Source organism: Drosophila subpulchrella, chromosome 2L (assembly GCF_014743375.2).
Source record: "Drosophila subpulchrella strain 33 F10 #4 breed RU33 chromosome 2L, RU_Dsub_v1.1 Primary Assembly, whole genome shotgun sequence".
NCBI lineage: Eukaryota > Metazoa > Arthropoda > Insecta > Diptera > Drosophilidae > Drosophila > Drosophila subpulchrella.
This window is the reverse complement of record NC_050610.1, coordinates 21,204,548-21,228,270: the sequence shown is the minus strand read 5'-3', so window position 1 is coordinate 21,228,270 and position 23,723 is coordinate 21,204,548. Positions and strand designations below refer to the sequence as shown.

General features: G+C 39.3%; 2 protein-coding genes across 4 annotated transcripts; both read left to right on the top strand.

Moving 5' to 3' along the window:
- The first annotated feature begins 16,122 nt into the window (after positions 1 to 16,122).
- Positions 16,123 to 18,199, top strand: LOC119547060 (cuticle protein). Its single transcript, XM_037853742.1, has 2 exons — positions 16,123 to 16,253; positions 17,164 to 18,199. The coding sequence occupies exons 1-2, from the start codon at positions 16,242 to 16,244 to the stop codon at positions 18,169 to 18,171; spliced, it is 1,020 nt and encodes a 339-aa protein (XP_037709670.1). The 5' UTR covers positions 16,123 to 16,241; the 3' UTR covers positions 18,172 to 18,199.
- A 1,600-nt stretch (positions 18,200 to 19,799) lies between these two features.
- LOC119547739 (importin subunit alpha) lies at positions 19,800 to 22,926 on the top strand. Of its 3 annotated transcripts, none has more exons than XM_037854730.1 (5): positions 19,800 to 19,965; positions 20,466 to 20,572; positions 20,630 to 20,943; positions 21,001 to 21,571; positions 21,681 to 22,926. In XM_037854730.1, the coding sequence occupies exons 2-5, from the start codon at positions 20,510 to 20,512 to the stop codon at positions 22,299 to 22,301; spliced, it is 1,569 nt and encodes a 522-aa protein (XP_037710658.1). In that variant the 5' UTR covers positions 19,800 to 19,965; positions 20,466 to 20,509; the 3' UTR covers positions 22,302 to 22,926. The 3 variants fall into 3 exon arrangements, with proteins under 3 accessions (XP_037710658.1, XP_037710657.1, XP_037710655.1); XM_037854729.1 differs by having other exon boundaries at positions 20,446 to 20,572; XM_037854727.1 differs by having other exon boundaries at positions 20,431 to 20,572.
- Positions 22,927 to 23,723: the final 797 nt, after the last annotated feature.

The window sequence follows — 23,723 nt, the reverse complement described above, 5'->3', positions numbered from 1 at the left end:
GATTTTCAAAATCCTTTTGTGACAATGGGTTCTTCAAGCTTCAAGATGGATAGCTCATTGCTTTCAATCCAGTTAAAAGTTTTCAGTCAGATTAGCCCAACATAGAGAATCTGGTCTTTTCCGAAACTTTAATTTAACTCAATGACAACAGTTAACATGACATTGAGAAATCAGTCTTAGCTCAAACTTTGATTGTGATTTTCAAAATCCTTATGTGACAATGGTATCCCCGGACTTCAAGATGGATAGCACATTGCTTTCGATCCAATCTCTTCACGTACTTGCTTGGCCTGCGGAAGGTCCATCACGGCTTGACATGCCGATGGCTGCTCTGCTATTTCGGTGTTAATTAGCCACAGCTATGGGTCATCTAACCTCGACTTATGGCGGCTGGCAAAGGACATGGGCACAGGACATTGGCTGCCGAGCAGCTGGCTCTAATTAATCAACCAACACATACGCGCCCCAAGGACCAAGGTACACACTTGTAAACCAACTCAGAGCGGAAACGTCTCCCTGCTGCTGTCAATAATTTGGCACGTCCTGTGACCCCCGGCCCTCGACCCCTCGCCCTTGTCCTTGTGCCACCCGTCGTGTCAACTCGACAATGAACCGCATCCTGCCCACCTCCACACCTTTCCGGTCCAGAGGAGGTCCATCTAAAAAGCATTTCGTCGAACTCAGCGCCTACTTAATCAAGTGTAACATGGACATGTCCAGGCTCACCTGCCGTTTGACATATTGCGCGATGGCCAAAACCCCACACCTCCCTCCTTTTCCTGAGTGACCTTCGCTGTGCGCCACTGTGTCCTGTGACCTGCCTCCTGGGGGACTCCCCTTGCCTGCTCTTCTTCTTCGCCGGCCAGCGTGCGCTGCTATCAAATGTCAAATTTGACATAAACAAGTGTTTACATAATGACAACAACAATTTGCGTAATTGTCACTGGCATCCGAAGCAGCAGACGTTGAATGCGATGGAATACCCCTATTCTGGTGTGGCAAGGAGTTCCAGCTACGACCCTGTCGAATGTTCAAACAGAGGGTCCCAGTGTCCTTGGTCGCCCCTCGATTGGGGTGCATACCACTTGGATTTACATACATACATAGCCCTTCACCCCACCGAGGTCTCCACTTGGCATACTGGAAATGTTTGGCAGCACTGATTAATTGATGGAAGTGTGCGATGCCTTGCAAGGATCAAGATGGGAAAGATTTTAGAGCAAAATGTCACATTTCAAAGATACGTTTTTTAGGTTAAAAAGGGTAAGGATGTATTTTAAAAGAATTTTTCACCATTATTATCACATATTTCCTTAAAGTTCTAGTCTTTTTTTATATAACTTTGCCTTTTTATAATATTTATTATTAAATATTCCTAAAAACAAGAACATATATTTTAATTCTTAATGGTTTTAAACTATTTAGATTTCAATATAAAGTTATTATTATTTTTTTCGAGGTCCTTGAAACATTAACCATGCCATATGCTAAATAAAAAGAAATTATTTCTATAAATCTTGTGAGCTTTGCCATTATTTTTAATAAATAAAAAAGTAATTAAAATATAATGAAATATATAAAAATTAAAATAACATACTAAAATACAATCATAAATAATATTTTAACACTAAAGCTTATATTAACATCCTTTTTTGCTTTCATTATATGACCTTTAATATAACGACAGTTTTAAGCTTATTCCGATCTCTGCTGTTAGTTAAAATCCCCAGAAAGAATCAACTTAAGCATATAACCAGCATCTTTTTCCAATTTTCCCTACCATCCTGCCCAGCATTATTACCAAAAAAAAATTAAGAAAGAATATGGCAAAGCGAGGTATTGTGCCTTATGCTGGAGAAAAGTTGATTGTTTGGCCCTCGGGCTATTTGCTTTCCTGATGAAATAATTAAATGTCATTCATTGAGGTCGTTTGCCGCCAAGAATACTTGGGTCCCCTTAGCAGGACCTCTTTGCTTTTCTGATTTCCGGATGGGTCCCTGTGTAATTGTTGACCACTTTCGCATATCCTTTTTGCGCCTTTTGCCAGCTAATTTGTGCAGACAGCGCCTTGGGCATGGTCCTTTCGCCTCCTTTCTCCTCTGGGGTGCGGGTCCTTCGGCTTTTGATTTTCGTTATTGTACCCCGCATCGTCCAAGTTCATTAAACTTTTTGGCCAGGCTGCGCCTTTTGCTCTGGCTAATTAAGTGCAGCACATCCTGGCCAACCCAGTTTAATGAACTATATAGCCAAAAACTGACGTCACACCTGACGCATCCCGTCTGCAAATTAGCATATTCATAAGTACACTAGATATAGTAGATATATTTGCCATGGTGATGGGAAGATGGATAGATAGATAGACAGGCTGCCAGACGGCAGGCAGCTTGACAACCAATTTGCTGGGAAAACTTTTGGGTCTTGGCCAGTTTTCAATTTGATGTGTAAGCCACGACTTGCCAGACTTCAGCCCAAGTTTGAGTCGAGTTTATTGCCTTGTGGAAAGTGGCAAGTGGCAACTGGCAGCATGGAAATCAATTCTAAACCTATCCCTGGAAAGTCGCGCCTTTGGCCACTAAACTGCAGGTGGCCCCCCCTCGAAAGGATCCGCTTTTCCCCGGGGCGGTACCCGAAAGTCTGCGTAATGTTCAGCCAACTTTAAAACTGTCAAATCGACAAGCCAAATGCCAACCCAAAACTGTCAAAAGTTATGAATTTCCCAGGCACACACACACAGAGAGAGAGAGAGACTATCCTGTGGATTACAATTAATGCGAAAAGGCTATTTGAGCGGATAGATATAGATAAAGATATAGTTGGTTGCTGGTAACTACATAGTACGGTTACCGCAGCTAAACATTGAAATTGGGAAACTGGGAATGGGGATGGAAGTAGCCTGGTCGCCTTAGGCAGGCCATATAAATCATATGAATTTATTATGATGATGGCATAAATCATAGGACCATGCAATATATAAAATTGCACCATTTTTTTAGGGGGGCTTTTTGTTTTCTGTTCGGGGCCTCAACTTGGGGGCATTGTGTTCGTTGTTTAAGCGCCGCAAAATATGCAATTCAAGCGATACCAGTTGACAACCAGGATGGCAGGAGCCCAGCAGTGTTGTCCTTTTAGCAGGAATTAATAATTTATAAACAGGAAATTTTATTATATTTACTTAGATCATTTATAGAGTAGCTCAAATTTTGAAATTTTTTGTAGTTCTTGTTTTTAAATTTATAAATACTTTCAATTTATTTTGCTAAACGTTTACCCCAAATATGTTATTCCTATTTTTACAATACAGAAAAAATAGATGTAATTATAATTAAAAATGTAAAGCGTCTTGTAAAAGACAAACAGATAACAAATGTATTTATTGGTTTCTTTTATCATAAAAGTTTAATGCTCAATCATAAATATTTATAGTGTTTTCAAGTTTATTTCCACAAGTATAATTATTATCTACTCTTCCCGAACCCAAACAATAAATAACTCCTTGACTGCAAAACAACAACATAAATTTAATTCAACCATAAACAGAAATTCAAATGTCTAGCCTGGACAAGGTCCCAGCTCCCTAAAAAGTTTTGGCTACTTTTAATTACCTAGAAGGGAATTATTTGGAGTTTCTTGTTTTGGCTTACTCTCGGTAGTTTAGTAGCTATTTTATTGTTTTTTAACTACTTCGTAGTAACTTTACTTGGCGAATCTAGCTGACAGGGCGGCACCACTTGAAGGCAGGGCAAGTCAGGTCAACTCCTGTCAACGGAAGGGGTTGGGAAGGGGTTCGGGAAGGGGTTCGGGAAGGGGTTCGGGAAGGGGTTCGGGAAGGGGTTCGGTAAGGGGTTTGGGATCAGGAGAAGGAGCACAGTGCACCGCTGCGGCGAAATGTTCCGACAGCTCGGCACATGTAACCAGGGTACCCATATGAACCGGGCCAAAAACGTTTTGGCCCCCCCATTGAAATGGGCTCCTTTGTTTTTGTGTGCCGGGCCTAAGCTTGGGGCTACGGGACTCTGGAAACTGGACACTGGCTACAGGATGGCATGGTGATGGACCCCGACCTCTATACCATACCATACCATTTCATGCCATGCCAACAATTTGTTTTTAGTGGCCTGTTTATGCTGGAAGTGGAATATCGCCGCAGTACTATGTAGTATGTGTAGTTTGGTTTAGTAGTTTGTAGTCTTTCGGCGGCTGTCACTTTTCATTGCCCCAGCATGTTCATAATTTCCATGTTAATATTGCCCTTGAGTCGCAATTCAGCAATGAAATTAACTCGACTGTGAGCCCAATGTGTGTTAGGTTGTGCTGTGCTGTTTTGTTCTGCGGTATTCGCGCCATTCGGGGGCAACAAAAACATGTCCATTGCAATTAGCATATGAGCAACAAACCATGTGCGGTCCAGAGTTCCCACAGTTCCCAGAGATGCGGTGAAATTGTGGGCGTCGCCAAGCTTGTAATTTATGAATTTTATGGCATTCCTGTTTAGGGATTGCGACGGCACTCGATGATGAGGGTGGTCAACTAGCTGGCCGCACTTTTAATTTGATGAATAATCATCTTTGGGGGATTTGAGGTTGGGGGGAGCAGGAAAAACACGGATTGAAAGCACTTTGGGGATGATAAAATCGCTTCCCACCGGGAACGTAAATAAAACATGATCCGATTTAACATTTTAAAATGTTTATAAAAACTAGACAGCGAAATAAATAGACTTTATTTATTATTAATATATTTATCATATGAAAAAATTACTTTAAGCAATAAAACACAAAAGCACTAGGATAAAATAAAAAAATACTTCAACAAAGTTCTCATTGGAATTCCTTAGCTATTTTTTAGAATGTTGGCAATCATATTATTGTTATATTTGTACCATTGCAATTTATTTAAATAGTATTTGACATTATAAAATTCCTTTCTTGTTGATTCAACCAGTTCTTTGGTTAAGATATATATGTACTTTGATTTCTGGAAATGGTTTTTCAGTTGTAAATAAATCCTAAAAAATGCTCTTAGGGAATGGTACTAAAAACAGTTTTTATACAGCTGCCCTTGGAGTTTAATAAATATTTTTGTTAATACCTGGAAGTGTTGTTTGCCTGTATAAAAACACTCCTTTTTGATTAAATTAGTTCTGTATTTTTTATTCAAATGTGGAAATGCAAACGTTTTTGCTTGGTAAACTATACAGTTAGTCATTTATAAATAAATCATCACAAATTGCATCCAGCCAGGGTGTTTAAAGGATTTCATTTGTTAAACAAATACTTGTAGAGCAGAAGGTAATATTCTTCTTAGGGCTTAATAGAATTTCAAGTTGCTGCATTCTACTGGACTTGGGATATCAATTGTCTACATTTTCCGGATCGAGTCCCCAATTAGGATGCAATCCAGCTTTATGGCGTCAAAAGCATAAGCACACATAGCCTTTTGTTACACGTTTCCAGTTGGTTTGTCCACATTCGGCTTTAATTTAATTGCAAACTTTCATTCATTGCGGTTAGGCACACTGCATTTGGTGTATTATTCAAATTCACACAAATTATGTATATAAATTTTCATTTTCACTTTTGCCAGTGCAAACATCAGGACTTTTCGAATAGCCAACTTTTGTTCGGCCGGCAACAATAAAATCCTACAAGTGGAGCTTTGTATATGGGAACTGGTTTTTTGGGGAGTTTTCGGGAGTGGCGGCATGGCATCATCAACAACTTTAAACCACCTCAAACTCACAGCCGCCCAAAAAACTGGCAAACAATTTGCAAACAAAATATAAATTCTGCAGCATACTTGGGGGAGCATTTAAAAAATGTATGTGGTTTGCCATACATGCCCCCCTTTTGCCAACGCCTATGTCCTGGCCATATTGCTTGGTGAATCTGAGCTTAAAGTTGGATTCTGGGTAAGCAGTAATGGAGTCTGGTTAGTTTCGAAAATGGAAAGAAAAGTTCCATTCGAGATAAGCAAATGAATTTCAGCACTTATCATATAGGAATTGCCAATCTGTTGGCATTGCAAGTTTTATTGTTTTGTTTTCGGAAAACACGACCATAAGTCCTGGGGCATTTTAAAGTGCGAGGAGCAATCAACGGTGGGATTGGGATTGTGGCAAATGGCAAGTTGCAGTGCCAGTCGGCTGACAGGCCCGTCTTCTCTGGAAAAGGAGGAGTTCCAGGAAGGAGGGGTACCAGGATGGAGGAGCACTAGGATGGTGGCTTAAACTATGCATCAGCAATCTGGGCTAACAACAAACTTGGCCGAGAGTGTGTCTGCGCTGTGCTGTGCTGCATATTTAAAGGCGCTTAAGTGCCGGCAAAAAGTGCAACCTGAGCACCCGAGAACAGAGGGGGTGCCAGGGAAGTAGCTGGCAGGGGGGTTTTGAGGGGCAGACGGACCCCCGACATGCGTCGTCATCCGACACATCACTCATGCTGTTTTTGAGTCCTGATTGTTTTGAGTGTCTGGCAGCGACAGCAGCAGTTGCACCAGCAACAATGGCAAACAGAGAAAGAAAAGGGGGGAATTCCATGATATTTAATATAATATTATTCAATCTTAAAATAATTAATATGTATATATTTACCTTTTTAGTTTAGCCAGCAACTAGGGAATAATTTGGAAGATTTTAAGAAGCAATGTTTTTTTAAATATATGAAGACATGAAAGATTTGTAAAGACATATAAATTAGAGGCCAAGTATATTTGTATATATTTAAGAAATTGGTTTATAAATAGTTGTAAGGGAGGTATTAAAAATATTTTGTTTTTCTATTATGCAAAGTCTGTCCTTAATTTATTTTGTTATTTAGCTGAAGATAGAGAAATAAAATCATAAAACCCTTAGAGATTTATTTTTTATGTTTTGAAAATTGACCTATAAATATAAATTTTTTTTATTATTATAAATATATTTTTTTTATCTTTGAAGTTTGTTTTTAAAAACTTTATCCGTAGAATATTTTAAAAATATAATTATTATTATTTTGTTCTTGACTCTTTAAGTTTCTTTACTTAAATAGAAATTCTCTTTAATTAAAATCGAATCAAAAATTAAATAAAAATGTTATCTACTTATATAAATTTCAAATTTTATATTCAAATTCTCTTTAATTTAAATCGAAATACAAATCAAATCAAAGTATTATTAACCAAAATAAATTGTATATAAGTTTAATACAATTTTTTAAAAACAATACTAAAGAACATTTTTAAAAGCTGAATAGATTGGGTATATTTTGTTTTTTTTATTTCTAATCTATTACCTTTAAAGTTAATCCTTTTTATCTTGTATCCATTAATTTATTTCCTTATTTTTATCCTTAACCTTGATTTAAAAATCTTTTATTAAAGACATTTTCTTTCTCTGTACAGTAAAAATTGATTGCATTTGTGTGTCTGCCGCCAGGAGTCAGTGATTCAGACAATGTCGTTGGCTCGGCAAGTGCAGACTCTGGCGGGTCCTTGTTTATGCCTAAAAAGGTACGGTGCAGAGGGTCCTTGGACTTGGCACTCGACACTCGAAAATCACAGCCCACAGCCCACCACCCATCAGCCAGAACCCAGAATCCAGAACCCATCAGCCAGCGCAAATAGTCAAACAATGACAGTTTAGAGGACCTCGGCCCAGGACAATTGTCAGGAGTGGGCGATAATCACTGCAACGGCACAGTCGACACCTTTGGCCGCTTCAAATATTGACTATTTTGCATATTGATTGGCCTTTGTCTCCGCCCGCCGGATCCCCTTTGTTAGGGCCCTCGTCCTTCGTCCTTTGGCAGTCAACATGCCAGCGACACCTACATCATCAACTTGTTGACACTTTAGCATCAGGATGCCGGATCCTGGATCGGCAGGACTCAAAAGGACGCGGAGGAGTAGGTGGCTCCGGCTCACGCGACTTCCGCTCCGGCAGTTCAGCCCGCCGTATCCGTTCTTTATGGCTATGAAAAACACTTTATGCACTGCGTCTGAGCTCCGAGATCCGCTGTGCGTTGACGTTGTTTGACATTGTAGAAATTGCTTTTAATTAAAATATTCTGCGCGGCAAATATCAGCATGCAGTACATTTCAGCGAGGGACGGGCGAAAAAAAAAATGCAAAACGGGAAATGGGGGTTATAAACTATATAGCTCAGCCTTAGAGAGATGACGCTTTTTTTTCTCCATCACAGAGCTGCACAAATGTATAACAAAAGCAGAGGAGTGCGTAAACATTGTGCCCACACTTGAACAAATATCGTTATCTGCGGGTTAAAATATTTTGCATTAAGGGTGGGTACTCGAAATTACCAGCAAAAGATACAAAGATACTTTTTATAAGGGATGGATGATTGTTGTTTAAAGAAGTCTAAATAAATTAAGCTTATAATCCCTATCCCTAAAGGCTTCAAAAGGAGCTCAATAAAGATTGCAAAAATACTTAAGTACCATATGCAAATAATATATAATATAATATATAATATATATAATATAAACTTTATTTTTATAAAAAGGTTCGATGATTACCTTATAATTTTTAAAACGAGTTATTGAACTGTATTATATAAGCTCTATTTTTATAAAGGTTTCATTATAACTTATTTATAAATTCAAAATCGTAAACAAAAAGTTTAGCCTACTAAAAACCGTTTACTCGTCCGCATGTTAAACTAAAGGTAGGTTTTAAACTCTAAATTATCATATGTTCTCAAGTTCATAACCTCCTTTTAATTTAACATGCGGATGAGAAAACGGATTATTTATTCCAACATTTTTAAATGATCGAACATAGTTTGACTTTCGTAAGTTTCCTAGGTTTAAGTTCTACTTTTAGATTTTTTGTTAAATTAAAGGTAGGTTTTAAACTCTAAATTATCATATGCTCTCAAGTTCATAACCTCCTTTTAATTTAACAGGCGGATGAGAAAACGGACCATTTATTCCAAAATTTTTAAATGATAGAACATAGTTTGACTTTTATAAGTATCCTAGGCTTAAATTCCACTTTTAGTTTAACATGAGTTTGAGAAATCGCTTCTAAAATAGGGTTTAATTTATTTTTAAGCCCTTCCTTTTTCTCAGTGCACAGTTCAAAGGACCGGCACTGTTTGCTTAAAGAGTTTATTAGTTTAATTTGGTATGAAGCGCTCACATGGCTCGAATTGAATTTGAATTTGAATCTGGTTCAAGCATATTAGACGCGGCTAATCCGACCCTTGAGTTCCCTTTGAGCTTTAAAGTGTCTTTTTTGCGGGCCACACTGTTGGCTAAATTAGCCGGGGACTCCGGCTCCCCCCGGCTGGTTGCAGTGCAATTTATGTTGATTAGTTTGCATCTTGCAGTTGACTTCCACTTAATAAATGGTTTGTGCTGGCACAAAGGCAGCGGGGAATCTGCGGATTGGATCTGCTGGGGGGTTAGTTGTCGCCGAGAAGTTGTCACACAGCTACAGCTCGGGATTTCTATTTTTTCCGTTCTCGAGAGCAGCTGCCAAATCCGCTTAGCAACTTTATAATTAGCCAGCGTTGTCGTTGTAGGCGTCGCATTGTTCGGCCGTCGTCAATGGGCCACAAAGCGATTGACTTGGGAGGTTCTTTTCGTGGCGATTGCCGTGATTGCATAATCTCTAAGCCCGGTCAGCCAGTCTTTCAGCCAGTCTTTCAGCCATCCAGCGAAATCGAGGGGGTGGAGCTGTGGGGCCCAGTAAAAAATCAATGGAAATAAATCACCGAAAAGCGTGCGGCAGACTCGAGTCGCTTTTTTCTATCCTCCGCCCAGACAAATGCCTCGTCAGTTGACGGCACTCGTCCAATGAGATCTACTCCTTTCCATGGGCGTAGCGAGGGGTGACCAGTAATCCCTTAGCGCTTCGTTAAAGGAATTTTCCATTTAGACCTTGAGAGAGGCCTAACATTAATTGCTTGCTTTACAAACTTCTTAATACTTTTAATTAGGGTTCAAAAATAAGAGTTGTTCTAAACTTTTATTAAAAAAGGGCTACTTAGATTTTCATTCTAAAACGTCAAAAATCAAAAATAGCACTCTGCTCTCAAAAATAGCACCCACAGTGTATAAAAAAGAATTATGGAAAACAAAATGGAAATGAAAGTATATCAACATCCCAAAAAACCTTTTATAATGAGTTTTAGATAACCAGACTTTTCGGTCTTTACTTTTAAAATATTTTTTTTAAATCTTAATAATAACCCACCTTTTATATTGCTTTAAACTTTAGTCTTATAAATATCTCAGCTTTTAACTATATTTACAACAAAAGTAAAACTGATTGAATGTTAAAATATTTTACATTTAAAAATTGTATATGTGTAATATAACCGGATTTTCGGACTTTCAAAATATTTTTTTTTAAATCTTAATAATAACCCCACTTTGATATTGCTTTAAACTTTAATCATAGAGTTATCTCAGCTTTTAACTATATTTACAAACAAATGTAAAACTGTTAGAATGTTGAAATTTTTTACATTTAAAAATTATATATTTTTAAAAGGCTCTACTTCTAATTGAACACTTGAGGAGAATTTCTTTGTGACTTTCCTTAGTGTTTTGCCTAATATTTAAAATATATTTATTCCCTGTCTTCTATCAACATTTATGTCTTCACAATAATATTTCTAATCCCCCTAGAACCTTTTAAACTGCTCAATCCTGCGCCTCTGCCAGTGAGTTTGTCGTAATCGTATCGTTAGATTGATTAATTTCTTTATTTGCGCACCCGCTGAAAATTGCGGTCGCCTTGTCGTTTGTAGATTGAGTGAATGGGTGTAAAGGGGTTTTCTGGGTCCCCGAAGCAATCTGATTTAGGAATAGACAGGACTGCCATTTAAAGGGAATACCAAATTTGCATGAATATGTTACTTTTGCAGCACAGCTGTGTTAGATTTACTTCGAGCGGCTATTATAAGGCCATTAGAAATAGTGCGAATTGTCTGGTATTTCCAGTTCATACATAGGTTTCCTGTTGTCAGAAATAACCCCCCCCCCACTTAAAATCCACCCACATCAAAACGCCATCCGCGGCCTGAGGCGCATATTTTGATTTTAGCTTCAACGCCAATTTTGATGGATTAATGGGACTGGGGCGACATTTGTTGTCAGTGTCGGCATCTTGGCGTCAAACAAAGGCGTGGTCATGGCTAATGGCCAAGGGGGGTCAGAGGCAGAGGCAGGGGCGTGGTCGCCAGCGATTTGCTCCGGGTCGTTTGTCTTATCCGCCGGGTTGGACGGCCGGCAATTACGTATCCGCCCGGTGCGCTGTGTGTGTACTTCATTCACAGAATGCGGAAAGGTGATTATACGCTCGGGGTTCTCTAATGTTGATCGATAGGGCAGCGCAAATATTAACGCTGAATTTAAGCACAATATGGTCCGAGTTCCTGTTCAATTGAGCAGCAATAAAAGTGAACTATGGATAGGTTTTAATTTGTATTTGATATAATAATGGTTGTACATTTTATGTTTAACTCTTTAATAATGAATTCCTAAATATTTCACAATTTTTACTCATCAAAAATACATTTTATTATTGTTAATAATGCATTCCATTTTGCAATCCATGTATAATTAATACAGTATTCCTATGATATCACATTTTAAAAATATTTTCTTGTATAATATGAATTTAGTTCCTGCTAAACTGAGCAACAGAAAAAAAATAATCCATGGAAAGGTTTCAATTTATAATTCACATAATATTAACGCTGAATTTAAGCACAATATGGTCTGAGTTCCTGTTCAATTGAGCTGCAATGAAAGTAAACTATGGATAGGTTTTAATTGGTATTGGGTATAATATTGCTTGTACATTTTTTGTTTAACTCTTTAATAATGAATTCATAAAAATTTCAAAATTTTTGCTTTACAAAAATATTTTATATTGTTTTTAATAATGCAAACCATTTTGCAATCCATATTTAATTAATCCAATTTGTGATTTCACATTTTTAAAATATTTTTTTTTACAACATGGATTTAGTTCAACTGAGCAACAGAAAAAAAATAATTCATGAAGAGGTTTTTATTTTATTGTTTTGAAACCAATTTTAATTTTGTTTCTATTTTACTCTTTAAAATTTATCAGAAAAAAAATAATTCATGAAGACGTTTTTATTTTATTGTTTTGAAACCAATTTGAATTTTGTTTCTATTTTACTCTTTAAAATTTATCATATAAATATATTTATAAATATCTAACCGCTTTCATTCAACAAAATATACATTTCATTGTAGTTAATTTTGTGACTAGCGCTGTAATTTATAAGTTTTAAAACTTGTAGCGTTAGGAAGCCTAAAACAATAAATAATAATAAATAATAATAAGGCTGACTTTATTGAAATTCATATTTAATTAACTAACATGTAATTTTAATCTATTAAAGTCTTTTTAATCAGTCTGCATCTATAAAATCAAACATTTGTTAATATTGTTTCAAATAATCTCTCTAGATGATTATGTCAAATTTGAAAAAATGTTATTTTAAAATATTTAAAAGCCTTGTATTAAACTGCATCTATAACATTTCATCATGTGGTTAAAAATAATATAATATTTAATATTGATTAATATAATATAAAATATAATATAATATTTAGTATTTATGGTAACATATTGTCTAATTTTAGTTTATGTTTAACTTGTTATTTAGCATATTAACATTCCATCACATGGTTCGAAATAAACCCTATAGCTGATAAAAAGGAATTTGTACTGGTTAATTTCGCTAGTTAAAAGAAAATGTGACTTGCACCTTTGGCCTATTAATTTCTTTCTCTGTGCCAAAAGGTTCCAATCCTGCTTAAATAAAGGTGGGGAAAGCGTTTGCACCTGGACGGGCTTGGGCTTTCCGTGCGAATGGCTTGCTCAATGACCAAGCTCAGACTCGCACAAAATGTTTACGTACTCGTATTTGTGTGATTCTTGTGTAAATTGTCTGTGAAAACGGCCATGGAGTGCTCCGGCTGAGCTTCAGGTTCGGCTTTTGCATTTGCATTTGCATTTGTCTGTTTCCAAGACCTCACCATTTTTCCCGCCAACTGTGATTTCGCTTTGCATACGTACATCTTCCGTTTCCTCTGTGTGCCATGCCATGCCATACCATCCCATACCATCCTATGCCATACCATACCATCGTATCCTTTCCTATACATAGGATATAGCCCCTTTTCCGGGCAGCACACACCGTTGCTCATTTCGCCAGCGCCAACTAAAAATGCATTTCCTGTCGAGTGTAAAAAGGAAATGATGTGATGCTCTCCGGCTTTAACGTGCAATCAATCATTGCCGTGCCCGTTTCCAGTATCCAGTTTTCCGCCCCAAGGACCCACCTCCATGTCCTTTTGCGGTGCCAGAGCCCACGAAGGCGGCTTTATTAAGTCGGGCAAATAGTGTTAAGTATTTGTCGACTGTCGAATGTCAAATGCCAAACCCCCTTTTGCCACTCCTAATGGATCCCCCTTACATCCTGGGCAGCCGCACATTGGATTTTAATTGCCACGCCGATAGGCAAGTGACTCGCCTGTCCCTGACCCCTGACCCCTGGCCCCAGGCCCACCGGCCCATGGGTTATCCCCTCGTTTTCATCCCGCCACCTGGCATTGATGTGCCATTTCCGCCTCTCGCGATGCCGCCTCAATTAGAGGGTCGTTGCCAGAAGTGTTTACTATTAACCCTCCCACACACCTGTCCAAATTAATTAAAAAGTAGTTGCCTGCACGCGGAATAATTTACGCTTTTTCTTGGGGAAAAGTGCTTTTACACTATGAAATAAATTAACGTTCTTTAAGTCATGTTTTCACTTATAATGTTAATAAAAATATTACAAATCCATGTTTTCTCTGCTAATTTTTTGAATTCTTATATCTTATCGTATATATATTTAAGAAGGTTAAGATAGTTTTTACTAATTTGGGATGGCAAATAGGAAAATGCTTAAAGTAGGGAATGTTTTTTTAAAGGTGCTTCTACTACCTAAATTAAACATTTTTTAGATTTTACTTCAAATTTTAATTAAAATATTTTACCATTAAGGGCTTAAACTTTATTTTTTAAAATTTTTTTAAAGGTGCTTATACTACCTTATTTGAAAATGTTTAAGATTTTATTTTAGATTTTAATCAATTAATATATTAATATAAAAAAACGTAGTTTGCTTTGACTTTATTTCTTAAAATGTTTAAATTGAGGGTTCTTTTCCGATTCTAAACGTTTTAATTATTTGAAAATGGATTTTTAAGAAGGTTAAGATACTATGAGCTTGCAAATTGAAAGAAGATTATAGTAGAAAAATGTTTTTGAAGAAGGCTATTTAGGTAAGACTGTACATTCTTACGCAGAGTCTTACTGTTACCTAAAGTATTTAAGAAAATGCATTTTTAGAAGAAGTCAGTAAGTGCTTCTAAATTTCCTAGAGAAAATATAATGAGAGTATGTCATAAAAAATATCACTACTAAAAGAGGCAGTAAATCACATTCAACTTCCTATTATTAAATATTAAAGCAAGACTTTTATTTTATCAAAAGGAGACAGTGAGTCATCCTTAAATTTCCTACAAAAAATTCAGAAACTAAAAAAAGGGAAGCCAAAAAAAATTACCCTAACAGCCTTGATTGCCGGTATTTTTCATTCAAGCCGTGTTCCATATTTCTCTACAGGAGTGGGCTCTATAGGAAAAAAGGATTCACTCAATCGAAATCTAAGCTCTTTTGAGGCGTGTCCTGGGGTACTTTGGTGTGAAAGCGGGTTTAGACGGGGGGTTTCTGTTCGCCGTTCTCCGGTGGCAGACTTTTCAAGTTCAGGCGTGTGATATATGCATATATCCCCCATCCGTTACCCCCAAATACCCCCCACATTTTGCCCGATATGTGTCTCTTGTCTGCCTACGCATCTTGATGGCTTTGGGCTACGTGTTCGAACGCTGTAATCGGATGTTTATGGCCCACAGCAACCTCATGGACTCATGGACGCTCCACGCACTTTCAATTTCGGTCGGGAGTCATTGAACGGCGATCTTTGGAATGGTCTCTTGTTTACAGAAAGTATATATATAAACCATTATGGGCTGGCGGGTTCCTTGAAGGCGCCTAATTACACCGATTTGAAGCGCTCAAATGAGTTGACAACTTCTTTTGGGGGAGTTTCTAAGAGAAGTATATGGGTTTCGGTGTTCAACCTTCGTTTATTGTTAATTAAGAGCCATTTTTTAAGACCTATTCCTGTTTCATAACCTTTGATGTTGTATTTTTTCAATGACCCTTCTTTTACAATAAAAAAGGCCCTGCAATTAGTAATCCGATTTGCCCATTTCCAGTCCAGTGTTTATATTCCGCAAACTCCGCAAATAATGTAAAACTGTGCCAATGTCTGTGAAGTGAACACCAAATGGAGCAATAATAAATTTTCTAAAAGAGTGAAATAACAGAAAAACTGAAAATCATGCAAGCCAATGAGGCAAACGCCGCTGACATACAAACTCTTCGAGTTTAAAAGATAATGTTTGGGGGGTCTGGGGGTCTAGAGGTGCCGACAAGTCACCTATATATTTTTTTTTTTGGGAGGAGTAGGTGGCTCGAGACAACCTGACAATCCGTTGGCAGCAAATTTTTCGCTCTATTGGCGCGCGCATGTTGCCAAGAAAAACAAAATGATTGTCAAGTTCGTAGGCTTTTGGGGGGGAAATAGGTGTTATCGAGGGGCTCCAGCAAGGTGCTGAGTTGACAATTGAAAAGTTAATTGAACGGCACTCAAACCGCAATTAATTACCAACCCATAGATGGCATAGCCATAGGCCTACAAGGAAGCCTAAACTCCGAAGTTGAACTTGACATCCAAAATGGAGCAGAAAACGAAAACGTAACTGAAATTGAAACCGAAACCGAAACCGATACAGAAACCGTGAAGAAAAAGACAAATTACCCGAAACCGAAACCGGTTTCTCCCGCAATTGTCAAATTGTCAACCGAGATACTTTTGTACTTCTTACCGGTTTGCTCTTCGGTTTTCTTATATTTTTTTTTTTTGAGGGCGCCACTTCTTTTAGCCAATTCTGACGCCCCATATAAAGTGACGTGCGGCGGGAGTGGTCGACATCATTAAGTCGACATCTTCGCAAGAGTCGGGCGGATATATAGTCGTCGGTCCCCAGCTCCATTCGCCATTCTTCAATCCAGAGCTTCCTGTGCGGCACGTGCCATTTCATCTCATCCTCGAGAAATCCCTTTGCAAAGGAAGTGACTCCAAAATGGCAGACAAAGTAAGTGTAATAAAGTGGAACTTCAATTTAACAGGCATTTCTTTTGTTAACAAAATGCATAGCTCTCCAGGTGCTAAATTATACATATCCTTTTTAAGGAAATTTCCATTTAAAGCAGCTGCCGAATGCATTTTCTATTAAAATTGTAAATCTTTATTGACCGAAAAATATGCAGCCGATTCAATTAAAATGTGCACGAATTTATTTCTGTTTATTTGCATAATCACATAAATAATACCAATCAAATCAGAGTTGTTTCTATTAAAAAGTGGTATTAGATTTAAAATAATTTCATTTGTTTAGTGAAATAATCAATATAAAAGCGGCTTTGTTTTAAATTATATCAAATTAGAAATCTTTGTGGAAAGCCTGTTCAAACAAAGTGAAAGAATGTTTTTTTTTCATTTAATTAATTATGAGTTTTAGTATTGATTTAAGGTTATTTTATGCTTTTACACACAAAAAAATTATTGAGTCACAAACACAAAATAAACACAACTTACTATTTTATGGTAGTTTTACTAATAAATAGTAAACAAAGCAACAAAAAATAAATATAATTTGTTTAAATAGTTGTTAACCATTTTTATAGTAACGTCATATAATAGTAAAATGGGACCAACCCAACGAGTTGTCAATTTTACCAATGAAATACTAACTCTCACAACAGCAAAACACACTAAAACTTAATTTTTTATGGTACTTAAATATTATTAAATTACTCATTAAATAGTAATAATATTATTATTACTATTAAATAGTAACCAAAGTGGTTTACCTTATTTTTATAGTTACGTAACTATCTGTATAGGTAATCTTTACCCATAAAATTGTTTTGTGTGTAAGGGAAATACTTTTAAACTGCCCATTTGAGTGAAGGCATCCACTTATCCACCTTTATCCTTTGTAGCTCCTGACAGTCTTCTCCCTCCTGGCCATCGCTGGATCCTGCCTTGGTGGATTCGCGGCCACCTATGCGGGTTACCACCCGGCCTATGCCACCTACCAGGCTCCAGCTGCCGTCTACCATGCCGCTCCAGTGGCCCAGGCGGCTGTCTACCACCAGGCTGCTCCGGTTTTCGCCAAGACGGTGGTGCCAGCTGCTCCCGTGTACACCCGATCCTATGCCCTGCCTGCTCCAGTGGTCAGGACTGTGGCTGCTCCTCTTCCAGTGGCTGCTACAGTGGTCAAAACCGTAGCTCCAGTTCTCAAGCAGGTGGAGTTGGAGTCCTCGCCGCGATATGACTTCTCCTACGGCGTCCATGACAGCATCACCGGGGACATCAAGAGCCAGGTGGAGACCCGCGATGGCGGCAATGTGGTGGGATCCTACTCCGTCCTGGATGCCGATGGTTTCAAGCGCACGGTGACCTACACCGCCGATGATATCAATGGATTCAATGCGGTGGTCCACAGGGAACCAGTGGTGGCTGCCCGTGCTGTGGTGCCAGCTGTGGCCTCAGCTGTGGTCTCAGCTCCAGCTCCAGCTCCTCTGCCCGTCCATGTTCCCGCTCCCGTGGCCTCGCTGCCCGCCCCCATCTACTATCCCCACCATCAGCAGGTGTTTGCCCCCCAGCAGCAGGTGCAACAGGTGGCCGAGCAGCAGGGTGAGGTGGTGGAGGCCCCAGTGGCCACTCAGCCGGAGCTGGAACCCACACCCATCGACTACAACGAGGGTCAGCAGGAGCAGCAGCAGCAGCAGCAGGAGCAGGGGCAGTCCTATCCCCAGGAACAGCAGGGACAGAACTATCCCCAGGACCAGCAGTTCCCGCCCTTCTCCCCGGCTGGCCAATCCTCTCCAGCTCCCGACAGCGATGACTCCGATGTGGTGGAGGCACGATCTGCCCCTGAGTCAAGCAGCAGCACCACCTCCACCACCGCGGCTCCAGTTGCGGAGGATAACCAGAAGACAGCCTAAGTTGGGGTACGACCGGAAATATTGTTGAAACGATTGCGAAAATAAATAACAAGTTTGAGTATACAAAAAAAAGGCCACTGTTTTTTAAATATTTTCTTACACTGATTTAAAAAAGTAATAAGTCATATTACATTTTAAAAAGTATTTGCTAGGTCTTTTTACTTGTGGATTTACTTTAAATATGGAAATTTTAGATTTACCAATCATAGTTATTTAAAAAATTTAAAAAATTTAAATTTTATTTATAATTTTTTTTTTATGACGCAAAATATTTAAGGTAAATATGACTAAAATCAAAACTAATATTTTCTACCTTTTGAATTTATTGTATTTTGTATTTAGTTCAAGTATTCAAAACAAAATTTAGAATTCAAAACAAATATATTTTTTCTTATTGTTCCATTTTTTTTATCAGTGTTGAGAAAAAAGTTAAAATAAATAAAGTGATTATTATGTGATACCTTTAAAAAAATCCATTTAATTAAATACCATTGAAACTTATAAGCATAAATTCAACAAAAAAGGATTTCAAAAACAAACAAACAAATTTTCTATAAAAAAGGGGACTTTAAAGCTAAATCGATTGGGAGCAATCACCTCTAAAAAAGTGGTTTCCTTCTGTCTGCCAATACATATGTAAATAATGCATAAATACAAGGGAATTAACCGGAAATGTGATTGCAATCATTGCATTATTATTGATAAACGAGAGATTAAATGGTATTAGTCCAAGTCCAGACAGCCTATTTTTGAGAGAAAAAAGCAAAATTAATTTACACATATTTAGACAATTAAATAATTAATAAATAATGATTTCGGTCTCATTCAAAATTGATTAAGTTTATGGTTTTTGCTTTTATTATAAATACAAACGAGTTTGAGAGGAAAAATGCAAAAGCAATCGCTTTAACAAGCAATTTAGACAAATACTAACTTTGTATTATATAAGTTGAGCCGAAACGTCTTTTGAAAATAGCACATTTAAATTATATGAGTAATTTGAATTTTCCCGCCCGTTTTGCAGATTCAGCCATAGCTGAGCAGCTGAATGTGGTTGCGAAACAAAAAAAAGTTTCGCAACATTCAGGCGCAACATGAGGCCAGCAGCATCGGTATAAAATTTAATTTTTATTTAATTTACCACAAAATCTATTGCCAATTTGTGCGATTCGGTTGCACAAAGTTTAATAAATTAACCAAAATATTTTATAGGTTGTTTTAAAAAAGAGATTTTACGCAAACACGTATATTTTACTTAATATTTTCTTGTACTTATCTTGTTGAGATTAAAGAACCTCTCTTTAATAAAATCTAATCATTTTTCATTTTTTTTTTTAAATTAAATATACAAATACTAATACTTCTGCTTTAACGTATCTCCATAATTTATTTATTATAATTTTTTAAAAATAACGTATTTTTGAAATCGGTTGTTTCCGATGACCGCTTGGAATTACTTTGGTATATTTAAAAAACTAAAGCTGGTATTAAAAGTATTTTTCTTGATGTCGATCGACACGCTGCGGTCACACTACTCCCTGCTTGGTTTTCAAATAAAACGGTAAATCCGACGGCGCCAAGTAAGCATTGACATCAATATCATTTTCGGCTCGATTTCGAGATTGCCTGCCTATCCCCCAGCACAGTTCCACCGGCACTTTCAGCGTGTTAACACGCTCGACAAATTTTCGTGCTTGTTTTTTCGTTTAGAAACGATCAAAATTGTGTAAAAATTGTGAAGTGATTTTAGCCAAATAGAAAAAAAGCCAGCACACGCATTCAGAAGCCCACAAGGTAAGTGCGCGCGTGTGTGTGTATTCCGGTGTTCTTTTGTCCTTTACGCGGTTTCTCCTTTGCCTCGTTCTTCGTTTCTTCCTTTGCCGCCTGTTACCGCTCTCCTTTTCATCTCCTCCACACACTTCCCGCGAATCTGCAAATGGCGGCGGCTGCTGCAGCTGTTGCTTTGTTGTTGCCAGGCAGGGGCGTAGTTGCAAATTCGGAAGGGGGTTAGGCTCCCCTTAGCCCCAAAAAACTATTGAATTGCGTGTTAAACAAATCACCTAATTTTGATAAAACTAGTTCTTATTACAATAAAACCTCCCCCTCGCTAAAATCCTACCTACGCCCCTGTTGCTCGCCCTTGCAAAAGCCGGTCTGCCAAAAGGGACAGGAAAAGAAAAGAAACGATGAAGAGGGGAAAGAAAACCCAAACCCAAGCAGCCCTTGACTGTTTCTTACGTCTACTTCAATTTCGCACAGTATTTTCCATTTTAGTTCATCGTTTGTCATCGCAGCAGCAACACCTAAAATTTAAAGTACAAAAAAAACAGCCAACAAAATGAGCAAGGCGGATTCGAACTCGCGACAGGGCTCCTACAAGTCCAACACCATCAACACTCAGGTAATATACCCAAAATCCGCGATCCCCTCGTTCGGAGCTAACCTCACTTTGCCGTAGGACTCGCGCATGCGCCGCCATGAGGTGACCATTGAGCTGCGCAAGTCCAAGAAGGAGGATCAGATGTTCAAGCGGCGCAACATCAACGATGAGGACCTTACGTCGCCGCTCAAGGAGCTCAATGGCCAGTCGCCGGTGCAGCTGTCTGTGGACGAGATTGTGGCCGCCATGAACAGCGAGGATCAGGAGCGCCAGTTCCTGGGCATGCAATCGGCCCGCAAGATGCTCAGTCGGGAGCGCAATCCTCCCATCGACCTGATGATTGGCCATGGCATTGTGCCCATTTGCATACGCTTCCTGCAGAACACCACCAAGTGAGTAGCAGCTATAGAAAGTCCTTAGAAGCGGTACTGAATCTTGTGAGTTCCCAGCTCCATGCTGCAGTTCGAGGCCGCCTGGGCCCTGACCAACATCGCCTCGGGCACCTCTGACCAGACGCGCTGCGTGATCGAACACAATGCAGTGCCGCATTTCGTGGCCCTGCTTCAGTCCAAGTCCACCAATCTGGCCGAGCAGGCCGTCTGGGCTTTGGGCAACATTGCTGGAGATGGAGCCGCCGCCCGCGACATTGTCATCCACCACAATGTGATCGACGGCATCCTGCCGCTGATCAACAACGAGACACCGCTCTCCTTTCTGCGCAACATCGTCTGGCTGATGTCCAATCTGTGCAGGAACAAGAATCCTTCGCCGCCCTTCGAGCAGGTGAAGCGATTGCTGCCCGTCCTGTCGCAGCTCCTGCTCAGCCAGGACATCCAGGTGCTGGCCGACGCCTGCTGGGCCCTATCCTATGTCACGGACGACGACAACAGCAAGATCCAGGCGGTGGTCGACTCGGATGCAGTGCCACGTCTGGTCAAACTGCTGCAAATGGACGAGCCGAGCATCATTGTGCCCGCCCTGCGCAGCGTTGGCAACATAGTGACCGGAACAGATCAACAGGTGGGTGAAGCACACAAATATTGACCACCATTTTAGGATTTCACTTATTAGTTTGGGTTAGACAGCATAGTACAATTTAATCCTTTCATCCTTATTATTATCTCCTTAGACTGACGTGGTAATTGCCTCTGGAGGACTGCCCAGATTAGGACTTCTCCTACAGCACAACAAAAGCAACATTGTCAAGGAGGCTGCCTGGACGGTCAGCAACATCACGGCAGGTAACCAGAAGCAGATCCAAGCCGTCATTCAGGCCGGCATCTTCCAGCAGCTGCGCAACGTGCTGGAGAAGGGAGACTTCAAGGCCCAGAAGGAGGCTGCTTGGGCAGTGACCAACACCACGACGTCGGGCACTCCCGAACAGATCGTGGATCTTATCGAAAAGTACAAAATCCTAAAGCCATTTATCGATCTGCTGGACGCCAAGGATCCGCGTACCATCAAGGTGGTGCAGACGGGCCTGTCCAATCTGTTCGCTCTGGCCGAGAAACTTGGCGGCACCGAAAACCTGTGCCTAATGGTCGAGGAGATGGGCGGCCTGGACAAGCTGGAAACTCTGCAGCAGCACGAGAACGAGGAGGTCTACAAGAAGGCGTACGCCATCATCGACACCTACTTCAGCAACGCCGACGACGAGGCCGAGCAAGAGCTGGCACCGCAGGAGGTCAACGGAGCCCTGGAGTTCAATGCCACGCAGCCCAAGGCTCCCGAGGGTGGCTACACGTTCTAGACTAATCACTCACCACAAATCCAAACGCCGCTCACACGCCTTACACACTTACAAACTACATCCTCGTTTCGTTCTACCTTCGACCGCGCTCACACGTTTTTTTTTTGTTTGCCACAAGCTATGCCATTGTCAAACATATCCATCACACGAACATTCCCGAACACTTGGAGGCATGCATGCAAAAGACAGGCTTAGAAAATACACTTTAAATCACAATTGCAATGGGTCAGCAAGAGCACCCAAAGCTCACTCGCAAGATTCCCTTTTAAAATTCCCACCATGAAGTTTTGAATTCGTTACTAAGTTCCGGCGTTGCTTAGCAGGACGGATCCCTGGTGCACTCATTTTCGTTCCGGATGCAACTCTCGGGCAGCTGTGCTGGCTGGGATCGTGGCATATGCCCAGAATCCGTCTGCAGAGGCCGCAAGTCTGTATGCGTGTGCTTGGCATTTTATTTGGAAACGTTTAGAGCTCCTTTCGGATATATATTTTAGGCTGTTTAGTATTTATTTATGTATACATGAAATGCTTTTAATCCTCCACCTTCGCGCAAGCATTACAACATCAACTACTCACACCCCTCACACTAGTGTCCTCATCCCCGAATCGCAAGATTATATTCAAAGTTATCAATAAATAATGAATTGTTTGAATGATAAATTATATCTTTGTTGATCTTTAAATGAGACCGTTCAAAATATCTACCGTGATTATCTGCAAATTTTAAACTAAATTAAGATTTGATTTTTTGTAAATTACATTTGGATAATTAAGCAATTTTGAAGAACACGGTAAAATTCCTATAAGAATGAGTATCGTATTCCAAAAAGTATTGCATACTCTTGGGCTTTCAGTTTTTCTTATAGAACGATTCTTTTAAAGTTCTCGTGATTGGCGGTGAACTGAAAATACATTTAAATGAAATACTACGAGAAACCCAATCGATTTGTAATGTTATCCCTGTTGGCTTGCGCCTTTTGTCAGTAAACTCTTGATAAAAAGTTGTGCAGTCAATACACGTTTTTTGTGCAATTTAAATCGCCTTCTGGCAGTAAGCGGATCACCGAAAGATTAAGAGTTATCTTCTGCAGTCACACTCTTTTATGCAGAACAGCCCGCAGATTCGTCCAGCGACCCCACAAGTATCAGATTAGATAAAATGATTAAACAACCACTACTGAGAACGATCCCCACGAACAACTCAATCAAAATGAGTCGCAGGGGAACTAGCATTCGCGTTTATTGCAGCGGTCCAGGGAAAAAACAAAACAAGTAGAGCGTCGTCACATCCAAAACAACAAATCCACATCTGTATCCATCGGATGCAGCGCGCCAGTTCGCCGAATCGTCTGTGTAAATCAACGGCAAACAAATTATAAAAATAGATTAAAATTTTAGCATCGGAAAAGTAGTTGCCGAAAA